The 16456-nt window shown below is 39.6% G+C and overlaps 2 protein-coding genes across 2 annotated transcripts; both read left to right on the plus strand.

The window, feature by feature from the left end:
• Nucleotides 1-523: 523 nt before the first annotated feature.
• J3458_019692 (uncharacterized protein) lies at nt 524-1964 on the plus strand (the record flags this gene model as incomplete). Its single annotated transcript, XM_007814251.2, has 3 exons — nt 524-950; nt 1010-1168; nt 1222-1964. The coding sequence occupies 3 exons, from the start codon at nt 524-526 to the stop codon at nt 1962-1964; spliced, it is 1329 nt and encodes a 442-aa protein (XP_007812442.2).
• Nucleotides 1965-11516: 9552 nt separating this feature from the next.
• J3458_019693 (uncharacterized protein) lies at nt 11517-13407 on the plus strand. Its single transcript, XM_066121641.1, has 2 exons — nt 11517-12571; nt 12622-13407. The coding sequence occupies exons 1-2, from the start codon at nt 11623-11625 to the stop codon at nt 12954-12956; spliced, it is 1284 nt and encodes a 427-aa protein (XP_065973258.1). The 5' UTR covers nt 11517-11622; the 3' UTR covers nt 12957-13407.
• Nucleotides 13408-16456: the final 3049 nt, after the last annotated feature.

Consider the following 16456-nt stretch of genomic DNA (forward strand, 5'->3'; position numbering starts at 1 on the left):
AAAGAAGATTTTGGCCATGCGGGAAAAAAACATATGTACCTGGCCGCATCAAATGAGACGTTGGGTGGCACGAATAGAGCGAGGACAGGAAAGGGCTTCTATCTATTATACCCTTGTTCGTCGCGACACCCTTGAGCTTCTGCTGGTCCATAAACGTGTGGATACGAGCAATACGTCTTTCTACAAGTACTAATTTGTAACTTGATCATGGACAAGGAACTCAACTCTACGGCAAATGAACCTGTTCAGGATCCTTGCTCCGCTGAGGGTCCTTGGTTCTGCAGCCTGCATACAATGGCTCCATGGCTCTTGTACTTATAGAGGCCGTCGGAAAAAGACTGGAACAACCGGAGAATTATATGATAGGACCAAAAGAAGGGCCCAAGTACTACCATCCCGAGGGGAGTTGCAGCTCTCCATCAAGATACAGCTGCCCACATAACAACTGAGCTACACCTGTCGAGAGATTAGGGAGCAGCCGGTTACAAACCTGCATCTTCACATTGACTTGGCCAAGCTCTACATGTTCATGATGAAGAATCTTTTACTTTTGTCGTCCCTCCTGGGTGGCTTTACACCCCTTACGACTGCCCTGCTCGAGAGCCGTGCTACCGGGTTCCAGCTCGTCACCAGCAAGCAGCTGGAAGGCTCTACACTCAACTCCAACTGCCAGCAGGTTCTCCAGCAGACGATTCAGTGCGATGAATACGTCGCCAACTTTCGGGAGAGGGGCTACCGCGGTTCTCTCGACTCCTCAGCACTGACCGACAGCGTCTGCCAGGCCACATGCGAGAGATCTCTGCTCAACGCCAGGAGACGCCTCGCCGCCGTCTGCGCTTCAACACCTGATCTGATGCCCGGATACCCGGTCGCGACACTCATCGAAACCACCATTGCCGGCTGGAACGAGACATGCCTCAAGGACAAGGACACGGGAAAGTACTGCAATGGTGAGTGCGCCGTCATAGTAGCCCTGGCAAATTGCTGCCAGCTAACATGCACTTTACAGACATTATCGATGCTTTTGAGGATTACGAGAGCCTCGAAGCCATGCCAAACGCGCAGCTGTGCTCCTATTGTTACGGAGCCAAGTTGCGCATGATGCAGCAGTCGCCCTACTCTTCGTACGATGAGCTCTTTGCTCAGACACTTGAAACCGTCAATAAGCGTGAGGACACCTAGTACCACCAAGTCCAAATCACGAATGCTGACACATGATAGGCTGCAATGTCAAGGGACCAACCGATACGCTTCCGCCGCCCATCAACGTCAACGTCACCAAACCCAGCGAGTGCAGCAGCAAGCAGACGTACAAGACGCGCGACGGCGACACCTGTGACAGTATCGCCCTGGCAAACTCTGTATCGGCAGCATCTCTCTTCTTCCTCAACCCTGACCTGCTCAACTGCAGCAGTGTGCCCGCAGGCCTGCAGCTCTGCCTGCCGGAGAAGTGCAGCGAACTATACACAGTCAAAAACAAGGACGAAGACTGCGTGGTGATTGGCGTACAGCACGGCACGTCGTGGGCCAAGCTGGTCAAGTGGAATCTGGCGCTCAAGGATAACTGCCGCAACATTTACGGCACTGACCCCTTCTGGGGACGGGTCATCTGCGTTAGCCAGCCCGGCGGCGAGTACACCGACCCTGGCTCCGGAGGCACGACTCCTGGCAACGGCGACATTGGCGGCGAGGGAGGCTCTGGTGACGGTTACGCCAGCCATGTAGTCCCCGCGCCTGAGGGAGCCCAGGTGGCTGAGGGGACGACCAAGAATTGCGGCAGGTATATCCAGGCCGAGAAGGGGGTCAGCTGCCCCAGTCTGCTCGCCAAGCGTGCCATGCCGATGGATCTGTTCCTCAAGATTAATCCCTCACTCGGGTCCATTGCTGAGTGTGACGGCAAGGTTGTGCCCGGCTTGTGGTACTGCCTGAATCCCGTTCACGGCTGGGAGCAAGTGTCATCGTGAGACGACCAACTTACTAAGCCCAAGCAAGCGGCGCGGTCGTGAGTGGGTGACGATCCAACATCAACGGTGCGACCTTTACATAGACGATTAGACGGACCGGCCTGGGCCGCGACCCGGCGCTAGTTGAATTGATACGTGGTTTTTTCTCCACTCCGACGTGCAACTTCCGGACCCTCGGCCGTCATTGCGCCGCGGGCATCAATCACCAGTCCCAATGGCAGCTGAATCTGGCGACGGCTTTGTCGCGGCTGAGTACGATTGTAATGGGATGCTTTTTTGGTAGCTACGACATGAACCTCTCCAACGAAGGCCATGTTGATGACGGTTCCGTCCGGGGACCCTCCGTTGCGGGGCCATCCTTCACCAGCCACTTACAACGTCACGAGCGAGATGCACCGGCTCATTTCCGGCAGTCTACGGTCGCACATTAGCTAAGGTCCGCAGTTGCTGCCACAACCCCACATCTAGCATTTTAAGCGATTTTAGCGGTTTAAGCGGTTTAAGCGATTTTTAGTATTTTAAGTAAATTACCTGTATACGAGTAATACTATTACTATAAAGAGACCTAAAATACATATAAGAGAAGGTTTACGCTCTTTTAAATAAAGGATTTACTTATTAATAGATTTTTAATTATCTTAATAATTAATTGTTTATATAAGAGTAATAAACTATTAATATTTATACCTTTTAATATTAGCTTTTTTCTTAAGGTTTTTTACGTATATTAATTATAATATCTCTCTTTAATCTTTATAAAGAGATATTTAAGCTTTTTATATAAGGTTATATAATATAAAGTATTTTTATATAATAAATAAGCTTCTTTAATAATAAGATAACCTAATAATTAGCTTATAAACTCTTAAGTTATAGCTTTAAAGTTAAGGGTTTTTATAATAATATTATACGTAAATTATAAATAAATTAATTAAACGCGTATAATTTTACTTCTTTTTATATAATTACTTTAATAAGTTAATTCTTTAAGACCTTTAAGTTTAAGACTAGTTATTATATACGCTTTATATTATTTATTAAATTTACTAATAGTATAATATAAAGTAATATTTTTATATAAGTTAAAAGTAAAAAGCTACTCTTTAAAATATAATTTAATTTCTTAAAGCTAACCTTTAATAAATATTAATTATATAAGGCTTTAATTATAATTATTTATATTATTAGGTATAATAATAGGGTTAAGTCTTAGTCTTATAAAATTAGCTTTATAGCTTTTATTAATTAATCTTTTTAAAAGAGATTTAATAGTATTAAGAGGGAAATTTTAAATATTATATAAACTTTTATATACTAGAATTAAACTTTCTTTAATACCTTAATAATTATAAGAAGTTAAAGAAATTTAATATTTAAGTATACGTATATATTAATATATACTTACGTTATATTATTTAATTTTATTATAATTACTTTATAATAATTATATTAAGTATATTAAAGTAATATTTTTATATAATATAATACCTTTAAATACAGCTATTTTTTATAAGATTTAATTATAATATTAAGACTCTATTATAGGTAATAGTATAAGTAATATTAACTTAAGTAAGTTTAATTAATATATTATATAAAGATATAAATAAAAATTAATATTCTTACACTTAAAAGAATTAAATTAGCTTTTATTATATATATAACTTTAATATAAGAAATATATATATTAAAAGCTAATAATAGTAATTATAATTAAGTGCCTTAAATTAATAGATATTATTCTTTAATAAATTAATTAAGTATATATTATTCATTAAAGGTAACCTTATAAATTAAATTATATTATATGTAATTTATATACTTATAATTTAAGATAAATTTATAGACTTTATTTAGCTTTAAAATAAGTATAAAATTCATACGTAAAAGAATAAAGATTATATTATTTTAGGTATCTTATAAATCTTTATTATATATAAAGTATTTAAAATTAAGGTATACTATTAAATACTAATAAAGATACTAATAATTAAAAGGTTTTACGTATAATACTTAATTCTCTTTATAATATTAATATTAACTTTTTTTTAATATAAGAAATATAAGAATAATATATAAGAGAGCTATAAAACCTTAATATTAGTAATAATAGTTAAGATTATTTACGTTTATTTTTATTAGCTTATCTTACTTTATAATAATAAATTTAAGCTTATTAAGTAAGTAATTAAGAATTAATTTTATAACTTAACTTTATTTCTTATAAAAAAGCTTAATAATTTATACGTATAAAACTAAAAAAAAGATTTCTTATACGCTAATTTAAACTAATATAAGCTTCTTTAATAAAACTTTAAGCCTATTATTAACCTAACTCTTTAAGAAGACCTAATATCTTAAGATCTTTAAGCTTAATTATAAGACTTTTAAAATAAAAAGATTAAGAATATTTAATCTTTTTATATAGGTTACTATTTTCGTATATATTATAAATAAGAAGTAGGTTTATTATATTTTATATTATTTGCTTTCTTTATTAATTTTATATAAGAAGCTTAACTTAAGCTTATAAATTTATTACGTTTAATTAAAATAATTAAAAGAGAGCTTTAAGGGATATTAAGAGATAAGCTTATTATACGTGTAAAAGAGAATTTTATATATAATATATTAATTATAGTATTATTATTAATAACCTCTTTTTTAATTAGCTTTTAATTCTTTAAGACTTAAAAATTTATTTATATAATAACTTAATTATCTTAAATATTTAAATTATATAAATTATCTTATTTAAAAAGATTAAATAACGTACGTTCTTTTATATATTTTTAGTTATTTAATTAATAAAAGCTAGCTTACTTTATTTAAGTTCTTTTAAGCTATTAAGAGATTTAATTATAAAAATATATTTTAAAGCTAGGTTATATAAAGTCTTAAATTTAATTATTCTCTAATATTAGGTAATATTTATAAAGTTTCTTATATTATTTAAGAAGTAAAAGCTTAATAAAACCTATTTTATATTAATATATACTTAAAATTCTAGCTTCTTATATAAACTAAGCTTTATATACGTCTTTAAAATAAAGAAGCTACTTATTATAGTCTTAAATAATAATAAAGAGATTACTTAAATAAGTAGCTTAACTAGATTTTCTTATAGGTTCTTATATAAGAATTAATAAGTTACTTATATAACTTTTTAGGTTTAAGCTTAAAAGAATTTTAAAAAGTTTATTATATAATTATACTTTAAATTTAATAGTAATATAATTTATAAAGTTATTAATTAAAAAACCTACGTTAATACCTAAGATTTTATACGTAATAAAAAGCTTTTATTATTAGAATTAATTAAAATTAATATAGGCTAAAATTTACTATAATAATAGTAATAAAGCGAGTTAAGGTATATATTTTAAATCTCTTTATATATATATAATAGCACTTTTAAGCACTATTTTCTTTAGTTATTTAAACCTATTATACGTATATAAAAAAGAGAGATAAAAAGAGAAGAAAAATTTAATAGAGAGAGGGTATAAAAAAGGTATTATTATACCTTAATATATTATAGCTTTAATATTATACAATATAATAGGGCTTATATTAATTATATAAGGTATAATATATACGTACCTTTCTTTTATTAATAACTATAAATATCTCTTATTAGCTATAAATAATTAAATACTAGCTAGTATAAGAAAAAAAGGAAAAAGGTTATATACCTAAGGCCTTAAAAGACTTTACTAGCTACTATTAAATTATATGATTTTTTTCTCTTCTTTTTCCTTTAAAATAATAATAGTAATAATAATAGTATTATACGTATAATACTCTCTTTTTTTTATTATTATATAACTAATATTTATAGAATAAAAAAACATGTTTTTATACGTATTTATTAGTATTTATTATATTTATAAAGCTAAAAATAAGTAATATAATTAATAATAATAAGGCTATTACTTTTATAGCTTTAATATAATAAGAAATCTTATACGTATAAATAACTTAATAAAACTATTATTATAATAATTAATAATTCTATTAGAGTCTTATACGTGTTATTTTTAGTATACCTTAACTACTTTTAACTTATATAAGCGGGAATAGTCTTAAATTATATGCTTTTTTTATAAGAGTAACGCGTTATTCTTAAGCTTTTTAGGTAAAACGTATAATTTCTTAAAAATCGTATTAAACTTAAGTAAATTAAGAGTAAAAGGCTCTTATATATTAATACCTTTTTAATTTACTTAAGAGGTATTATATATAGGGATTCTTATAATTATTATTATAGGTAAATAGCTTAAAATATAAATAAATTCGCCTCTTTATTTCTTATTTACATATAATTATTAGGCTATTTTAGTAATACGTATAATAATTATAAATAGCTTAATCGCGTGTCTTTTTACTCTAATAAAGATTAAGGTAAATTACTTATAATAAATATACGTATAAGATTAAGTATTAGCTTTTAAGAATAATTAATTAATTTAATTAAAAGGCTAAGAACTTAAGATAAGTTAATTAAGTTAAACGAGAATAAAATTAAGTAAAATCTTATAATATTATAAGCTTATACGTATATATTTTATTATTTACTTAATTATATATATACTACTTATTATATTATATCTCTTATTACTTTATTATATAATTAAAGAGGCTTTAAGTTAAGTAGCTTTAAGTAAAAGTATTAAATAATAGCTAATATTTTCTTATAATATTTTAAGTTAATAATTAATTTCTTTATATAAAAGAATTAATAAAGTAAAGATTAGCTTTATATATATAGCTTAAATTACTTAAACTACTTAAACCATTAAAATCGCTTAAAATACTAGATATAGAGTTATAGCAGCAACTGCGAACCTTAGCTAATATGCCACCGTAGCAGTCTCCTAGCTTACAGAATGTATGGAGTAAGCTTATTGTTGAGACCCCCTTACCCTGCATGTGTTCTTTTATTAAGCCACCGGCACTTTCCTTATCTGTCGACAGGTAGCCTAAGAGAAAAGACATAATCTGCACTGTGTTAAACTTAAGCTCTGGGACTTTCTTGGCAAAGTCTCCTGCAAGCCTGCTTAATTCTAAAATTATCTCATCATCAATGGCGTCATATCGTTTATCGGGCCCGAACACGAAGCTGAACAGGTCTTTCGTCACGTCTGAATCTGCCAGCGGAATTTCAAGCTTCATGTTAATACGGCCCGGTCTTATAAGCGCTTCGTCCAATTTTTCAATGTGATTCGTAGTCATAATTAATACCCGCCCTTCTTAAGATGCAACACCATCCAAGGTGTTTAAGAGTCCTGACAGCGAGAGTGCCTTTTTTTCATACATGGGCACTTTGGTTCGTTCGTTCGTTCGTTCGTTCCGTTTAAAGCGTTTACACGTGTTGGACCGTTTAACCGTTTAAGTACATTCTAAAGCCGTTTAAACCGTTAAACGATTTTCAGCTATTACGGTTAGTAAATCCTTTAGACTTATTAATATTAGTCTAAATCTCCTTCTAAAATGAATATGTGTAGGGCGCTATACCGTTAAGGTGCAATCGGCTGACGCGATTGCAATAACGCTACCAAATGAAGCCAATCTCTGTAGCAGCCCCCTAAACAACGACTGTGTAACTAGGCAGCCAGCTCCTGGAAAGTTTCTAATTCCTCTTCTCTGAAAGGCAATGAATTTGTTAGTTTTTAATCACGCGTCTAGCTGAATACCGCATTGCCCCTTACAAGTTACAATATGTTATCTGACATATCGGTTATTCTTTGTTTGGTTGACAAGTATCAAGCAATCACAACCAAGTAAGTCAAGGTACTTGATTGTTGGACACACTGCCGATTGTACAGCTCTGGAGTGGCGGTGTCAAGCAGTATTCCAAGTTTAGCCGCATAGCTATTAGTATTCTTTCTATCCCTATAGAGTTATTAGAACCGGAGAGAACGTTGTCTGGGACAAGAAGAACGTGTTCATTGGATAGATTACGAATCACATGCAAAACTATCAAGATGATTGAATGTACGGGCAGTTGGCTGCGTCAATGAGTTATACGGCCTCTTCATGAAAATGGGATGGGTCTAATCGGAATTCCACAGCCGGAGGGTGACTCTCAGGACATAGACGACGAAAGTGGGCATTATTTCGACTGGTATTAGAGCAGGTAGGCGTAGTGGGTATTTATTACCACCATAAATCGTTTATTCGTTCATTAAAATCGTTTACTCGTTCGTTTAACCGTTTACGATATTTTTGAACCGTTTAAACGTTTGAGAAATATTTGACCGTTCAAACGGTTTGCCCATGTATGTTCCGCTTTATTCTATAGCACGGTCTACGTGTGCTTTTAAGCTACGGGAGTTCATTGCCCGTAGGCTCGATATGGTGACCGGGTTCCGAATATTCACTACGATCTCACGGAGCACTTGCACGGGTGGTGCCTTGTATTGGTTTAATGGATTATGTATACTGGCAGCTAGCCCATTCCCTGCTGCTAGAAGTTCGTATCGGGCTCGGTCGGTTGTGCTGGTCTGCGTTCTTCATCTCTCTCATTATATACATCTTCTCGACTTGACCCCGCGCGACAATTGCTTTTAGTCCATTACCGATATTTGAGTTTTGTATATCCTGATAGAGCGCTGTTTCTTGGTTATCTTGTTGTCTTGCACCTTCAGAGAACTTGTGGCTTGTTACTTTTTGGGCCCAGCTGCTTGTTATTTGCTGTGGCCCACCCCACGAGGATGAGGTTTTGGTTTAAAACTAGATGATGACCAACTCTTGTATTTACTACCAATTATCTTCAATGTTCTTCTCAAATATGGTATTCCAATTTTCTTGAGTACCTCACGCTCGCCATCAGAATAGCCATGAAGGTAGTCATACTGCTGGATTTCCTGCAATTGCCCCCAATCTTCCTTATCCACCCCGAACCAGTCACCCTCACATCTCTAATAACATATTTTTAACTTACTATCCACAATCTCCTTCCAATCCCGGTGTTTCATAACAGAAGAAGCGGGGACTCTATGGAGACAAAAATACGAGCCATAGATGTGTTGTTGGGCCTTCTCTGGGATTTGCAGCTGGAGCCTTTGTACCAAATCCAGGGTTCAAAGCCACTACACGAAAATCCACATATGGACTCACATATCCCTTTGAGTGCGCTAAGGTGCCACTTTTGTAACAGACCCACTTTTCTGCGATACCTAGCAGGTACCTTTTTGGCAATAAGGTCGGCCACGAAACCTTCCACACTAAAATCCTCATGCGATGTAGCTTTTATAAACTTGGAAACTGTCGGTACTTATACTATCATACTAACTCTTCGTAGGAAAATGTACCTTTTGATTCAAGACTTTTTATTGGTTCACATCCTTGTTCGGTACGCAAGTGGCACCTTAGCGCACTCAAAGGGATGGTTCCATATCAACTGGCCACATGTGGCAACAAGTGGAAATTGTGGTATTTTCTTCCGAAGTTTAACAAGTACTGCAATTTACATATTAAATAGGACAGGTCTAAAGTATCTGTTAACTGATATCTGTACCGGGCTAAGTGGGGTAACTCGGCTTGCGTTCCCGTCTCTGCTCCGGCTAGCGGGGCCGGACCTCCGACAAAGCAGTTTAGCTGCCTTGAGCTCAGGCCTCTCTTTTCTTTGTTATTTTTCGCTTTCTTCTTTAATTTTAGTATTCACATAAATTGCCTTGCCATTTGTTAATATATTTAATTGAACTGTTACAATATCCCGTGGTCAAGATATCATATTCAGGTCACCACCGTCACCTAAGGTCTTAGGTGCTGCTCATGAATGACCACCTGACTGGCAGAAAAGAGCTGCATCATCTGTGCATATGTTCATGGATCTTTTCCTCATATATTCTCATCAATCCTATTGTGGTGCTTATGTCAGCAGTATGCAAGAGGTTACTTGAACTTATTTCTGGTGGCGGGACAGCTGACGAGCCGTAGGAATCGACTAGATGTTTTAACCATCGGCTTATACTAGACTTTATACAGCTGTGTACGGGCAAGATTGGCGGACTAGCTGGGTCAAATACTGATAGAGCCATCGAGAGAATAATGGCGATACGGCAAGAGTCGGATGGAACACGGACTCTTGCTACCTTACTAGTAATCATCACGGTAATGTGGAAATCCTTGCCACATGTGGACTCACATCCATTATGGATACATATCCATCCATACCACGGCCGTGATCTTAGTCATCATCCATATCCATTCCATATCCCCGAATGTGTAGTCTACTAGTGGTGTGGTGTGGCTTTGAACCCTGACCAAATCTGCTAATCTGAAGAAGGTCGCATCGACCAATAGTTACTCGCATAAACTTTTGTTGTCATTAGCTCTGGTTACTTGACCCCGTGTGCCGGGTTGGCTGTCCACAGGTTGTCCAACAGCATTAAATGTCACGTAGCGAAGCGCAATCTAACTAATCGTACGCCTCATCGAGAAAGGTCTCAGTTACGCTGAGCAACAATAGTATTACAATCCAGCAAGTACATAAGGCAGTGATCTATTGTACATATGTCTTATACCACAGCAGAAATATACCATTAATACCTTCTGTGAAGTTAGACACGTATCAATAATGTATTGCCATATACATTACTGTCCTTTTCATAGCGGGATTATCAACAGCCCACTAGTTTCGTTGATGATAACATTATTTTATAGACAGCGTAAAGATAGTGCTTTAATATCCTGTGCCCAAGTTCACGCAGAGATTTATCGGCAAATTACACCCCATAATTACGGACGGGCTTATAACGGACTGGAACGAGAGTTACCCACAAGTTCACAGCTAAGGGTTCTCGTCCAGCCCCCACTGCCACCCTGGATACCAAACAGGGCACTATTAAAGCAGAATATCTATTAACATGGTGTCCGGGGTAAACTCGTAGAGGCACTATAATGTTACGTGGTTACATATGGAGATACAGATTAGACTCATGACAGAAAGGTGTTATCCGCAAAGGTAATGTAGGGTAGTCACGATGAACGAATGCAACGAGTGCCATCCAATGGACGGTTCAACGTGAGCATAGGTGAATGCGGTCAGGCTAGCGTGGCAGTATTCACATGAATTCCACAATACAGTATTTACAAAAGGACGGAACATCGACCCCCGGCAAGGCCGTCCCACCTGGCACAAACGCCCTGGTCCGTAGCTTGGAGGAAGCACTTGACTAGAGTCCGCGGCTTCGCGGGAGGCTTTCCCGCAAGGCAGCCGTTTCCTACCCCTTGCCCTGAAGCCCAACCCCTGTCCCTGGCCACTTGGAGCTCCCTGCACACTACACCCATAGAAGATATGGTGTGGTGGGTCTACAAACTAATACAACTGGAGGAGGTCGCTGAGCGAGCCGTAACTTGATTGGGATGCCCGGAGCACTGTCTCGAGCAAAATTCCATTCCTCTTTACTTTAAACGGGTTCTGGAACCGTCGGGAATATATTATTCCGCCGGTTGCAATACAACCCTCCGCGTTGGGAATTATTAGTGTGTTTGCTTTCAATCTGAGGCAGCAATACTGTCAGCCTGAGATCGAGATGTGCATCAGTTTTCAGGGGCGTCAACACCACAGCGGCGTCAACACCACCAGCGGCATCAACACCACAATAACGATAACCATTACCCCAATACAAGAGCTTTTTGGTTACCCATCATGGCTTACCCGATTGACAATGCAAGTCTCGACCTAATTCTGAGACTCCAATTGGAGGATGCAGAGGGCTTGCTTAGGGGGAAGCACGCTTTTGGCGAGGAACCGGATGTTGAATTTGCAGCTCAATTATTCAAGAACGATCTTGAACAGCTCCAGACTTTCATTTCTGACAATATCATGTCCCGCAGCATTGCTCAAGCGACCTTGATGGATGGTGATGCCATCCAAGCCAGTATCGATGAAGAGCAGCAGGCCACGTACGACAGAGAATACGCGACAAACTTCGACTCTACGAACAACCCGCCACGCACATACTCATCTGTGCCGCTTATTGATGATGAGATGATGGGCAAACTCGCCGTCTTATTCGTTGGTGCCGGCGATTTGCCTACTCATGCTGCTCATGCTGAATCCTCGTCACAAGGGGCGAAAGCAGGCGAGCTGCGTGCAGACTACAATACTCGACACTGTACCGGCTGCGAAGAGGATGTCTCGTACATTGACGCGATACGTTGCCCGTGTTCCCATGACTATTGTCGCACATGTATCGCTGGGCTGTTCGAGGCTGCGATAAGTGACGATTCTCTTTTCCCCGCTCGGTGTTGCCGCCAGGCTATCCCTCTTGGCTTAAATCAGATATTTATTCCGGCCAAGCTTGCAGGGAGGTATCGCGCGAAAGAGCTAGAGCATGGCACCCCAAATCGAACGTATTGTCATAACTCACCATGCTCCACCTTCATTCCACCACAGTTCATTCGCGGTAATAGAGCAACATGTGTAAAGTGCTACAGTAGCACTTGCACGAGCTGTAAAGGACCCGCACATGAGAGTGATTGTCCTCCTGATGTAGCCACGCTGCATGTCCTTCGGATGGCGAATGATCGAGGTTGGCAGCGATGTTCCTCCTGCCGCATCTTGGTGGAGCTCAGTACTGGCTGTAATCACATTAGTAAGTTGGAGAACCATGACCCTCAGAATCTCGTCCTAACTCTACGTCAGCGTGTCGCTGTGGCGCTCAATTTTGTTACGTTTGCGGAGAGAGGTGGAAGACTTGTGCTTGTGAACAGTGGCATGAAAACAGGCTACTGGATCGTGCCACTGCTGTTGTTGATCGAGATGCGGGGCACGGATTGGACGATGCGGAGCGAGCTGTCCGAATGGAACAAGAACAGCAGAACTTGCGAGATAATCATGAATGCCGACATGAGACTTGGAGGCACCGTGAGGGCTCTTTTCAGTGCGAGGAATGTCGGAATCAGCTTCCTCAGTACATTTACGAATGCATCGACTGTCGAGTCTTGGCTTGCCGAACATGCCGACGCAACCGACTTTGAATACACAGACGAGATGGCCAGCTTAGAACGCAGTCAGCCGTGATTATGAAAGCTCTGAGGATAATGATGTAACGCCGAGTGCGACCAGAACGTTGAACGTGGCAATTCATATAAACTGGGGTACCGAGGCGTCAATGTGGATGCGTGTGGATGCACTGCCTTGGAATATTTTTCTGCCAGTGTTGCCTATCTTTTTATTAGGAAACCAGAAATCGACAGTTTAACTACCACGGTTCAAAGAGAACGGAAGAACCTGGTTCAATTTACATACTGGGCAAGCAGGCGAAGGCTATTTGGACTGGGCGAAGACACATGCAGCACGTGACTTGTTCTCAACGTTGACCGTCGACCCCGAATCCGACTCTGTAGATGACGCTCGCCGGGCGCGCTTATGCGCTTGCCTCCCAGTATCCGTCACCGACCGGCTCTTCCCGTCGAGATACCTCCTTCCCATCCCCGCTTGACGTCACTAAACGGGTCGATCGCCTTGGCGCTGCGGGGCTCGGCTGCCCCACCTGGTCAGGGTCCCCCGCAATGGAGCCTACCATGATGCAAGGTTCGGCTTAACACCACACAATGAAAATAGATAATAAGAGTTCAGTTATAGCGATATTTCCCAGTCTTCTCTTCTTCTGGGACATACTCCCAACGCTATCATCTCTTCCATCCCTTTGGCTGTGCTAAGGTGCCAGTCAGGTATCGGCCCCATTTTTTCTGCGATACCTAACGGGTACCTTTTTAGCGTCAAAAAGGCCCCATACGCTAGGTTCGGCTGTAATATGTGCGATGTAGCTCTTTATAACTCACAGCATTACTAGTACTTCTATCATCTTATTATTTCCTAGCGGGGTTAAGTATCTTTAAATGTAGGGTTTTTAATTGGCTAAAACCAGAATTCGATACCTGACTGGCACCTTAGCACAGCCAAAGGGATAGGTGTCGCGGTATTGGTACATAAGATAAATAACAAGACCCACCTTTAGTCTAAAAGAGGATTAGCGTTCTAATCCATATGTAGCCCCAAGTCCTTTAGCCCAGGACGTAATAGAGCACGTGCATACTGGACCATTTTCGGTGGGTAGCTCATGCCCGCAGATATGCTGAAATGCTTACAGAATCTCACATGAAGCCCTGTCACCACTAACCTCTTTCTTTGTTCTTTTTCTTTTGTTTTTTTTTTTAAATCCACTTATTAACAGTTTACGCTAGGCTATTTCCCCATCATTTCCAGAGCCTCCTAATCCTATGGTGCCTGAAGCATAAGCCCGGCTGGGTTACCTGCTATACACGCTGTCGGGTACCGTCTACAAAGCAGTGTGTTCCGCTTGACCTTAAGAGACAGTTAATTCACCACAAAAAAAAAAAAGATTAAGATGGTTCAAACTCACCGTTCAATCAGAGCCGTGTTCATGGTTTCCCAGTTCATAAATTGATAGCGACGGGAGGCAATGGTGTAGTGCTGGCCTGTTCGTCCACTAAGTATTCGGCACAGCAACCGTGTTTTCCAGGCACCTGGCAGCTTGACATGTGATCCTCCCGACTGGGCGCTGTGCGCATGTCAACGAACCTGTACTGGTCCGTCCCTGCAAACTAGACGCGGGCGAAAGCAAGGATCAGCCACATCGTTTACCAAGTCGGAGAGCCCGCCACGTCATAGTATTAAAGTCTAACTTCCGGTAATAATCTTAAAGATGTACAAGATAACTCCTCTTCCCAGGCCCCCCTATGTAATTTAAAGGAGGAATAGATAATAAACAATTAGTTTTATAATCGCAGAATTTCATGCAAATCTGATGTCTAAGAACGTTAGTCCGCCAGACAAATGCCCCAGCACAATCTTATTCCCATACAAAGCAACTGTAGTAGCCCTGTAATCTGGAGGAAGCCATAGACTCTCCACGCCATGAAGAGTTATCCACGCATTTTTGACATACAAAGCATGATCGGAAGGAGTCTTATCAGAACACCGTTCAGATGAGGAAGACGAAGACGATAGTCGGAGCGACCCATAGTCCGTCCTAAGGTATCTGCCGTTAGGCGAGAAGGACACGGCCGTGACCCTCGAGTGTCTGCCGTTGGCTTCCCGTGGCCGTGTTCCAGAGCCGGACAGTCTCGTCGTATGAAGCCGAGGCGAGCGTCTTGCCGTCGGGCGAGAAGGCCACGGCCGTGACCACGTCGCCATGTCCCTCGAGCGTCTGCCGTTGTGCGTTCCAATCTGATCTAATGCCTGCAATGTTTTGTATGAATGGCAATCTTGTTTCCATTGCGCATTCCGGACTTTACTTGTCGTCGGGCTGAATGCCAGTGCGGAACCATACGTCTGCATGGGAGCCCGGTCAATGCTGGGTGCATGGCTACGCACAAACTTATCGGCATCTTGCAAGAACTCAGCAAGTTGACGACTGGGACTTGATCCCTGGTGACCATCAGCAGCTGCAAGAAATGAACAGGGTCGTGAACATACCTGGACAATGTGCAGAAGCTTTCTTATCAAATGCATTCCCTCCGGGAGCTTTCCCAGGAGGGACAGACTTTCGAGCCAGTGAAGGAGCCTGTCTTTTAGAAACGCAAACACTATTCCGTCATCCCCCAGTGCCTCCTTGGACCGGGGGCTTTCGCCGTTTTCGGGGAGGTGACCAGCCCAGAAGACGCAGGAGTATCGTATTGGAGCCAGCGGGTCTGGCTGGGGGGGCTTCGTATCCTCTAGCTTGAAGCCGTAGTCGACGCCGTACATGTTTTGTCGCAGAGCCGAGGACATTGCTTCAATGGAACGTGTACCAAGGTCCATGTGCACTTGACGGATTCCATCTGCGCGAATCTTCGACCCATCGTTTGCTTCTAGATAGTCTTTTACTAATTGGTGAATGATGAGAACTTGCTCGTCTCGTATGGTAAGGAATAACCCGCACATGCCGACTATTTTCTCAGTGGACTGATATACACTTAGATCCCCTTCTAGCTGAGGCAAACTAGACAAAAGGTAGAGTTCCTAGAGGTGAAGTGGGCGATATGTAACAGTAATAGTCGAAAGCACACGCCTGCAAAGGTCCGGATTTCCACGTGTCAATAGTTCAATTTGTTCCATGTCAACGCCAAAGGCCCCTTTCAATGGAAAAAGGCTGCTATTTATCGGGGACCCCGATAAGCCCCAAAACGCCTCAAATAGCTGCTTTTTAATTGTACGAAAAGCCTTAAAAGAAGGCTCGCGCTACCACCCTATTAAAGCTGAACCTTTAATAGCTAAATACCGTAAAACCCCTTAAATTAATTACTTTTTAGGTGACCTATTAAACGACCTTAATATCTATAAATAAAAGCCTGTTTTTCGTACTTAAATAGCTTTAATTTTAAGGATAATTTTACTATTTAATCTACTTTTATAGCTATTAACGTAATAATTATAAGCCTAGTTTACTATTAAATTTAAGATATTTTAACGTTAAATTATAATATATTTAAGGTCTTTAAAGACTTAATTAACCTAGCTATAAATATTAAAG

Source organism: Metarhizium acridum (assembly GCF_019434415.1).
Source record: "Metarhizium acridum strain ARSEF 324 chromosome Unknown scaffold_568, whole genome shotgun sequence".
Classification (NCBI taxonomy): Eukaryota; Fungi; Ascomycota; class Sordariomycetes; order Hypocreales; family Clavicipitaceae; genus Metarhizium; species Metarhizium acridum.

Bases quoted from the DNA above. Each gene is read 5' to 3' on its own strand.
- J3458_019693 (XM_066121641.1), top strand. From the start codon at position 11,623: ATGGCTTACCCGATTGACAATGCAAGTCTCGACCTAATTCTGAGACTC. The intron at 12,572-12,621 runs GTAAGTTGGAGA...ACTCTACGTCAG, and splicing joins TACTGGCTGTAATCACATTA to CGTGTCGCTGTGGCGCTCAA.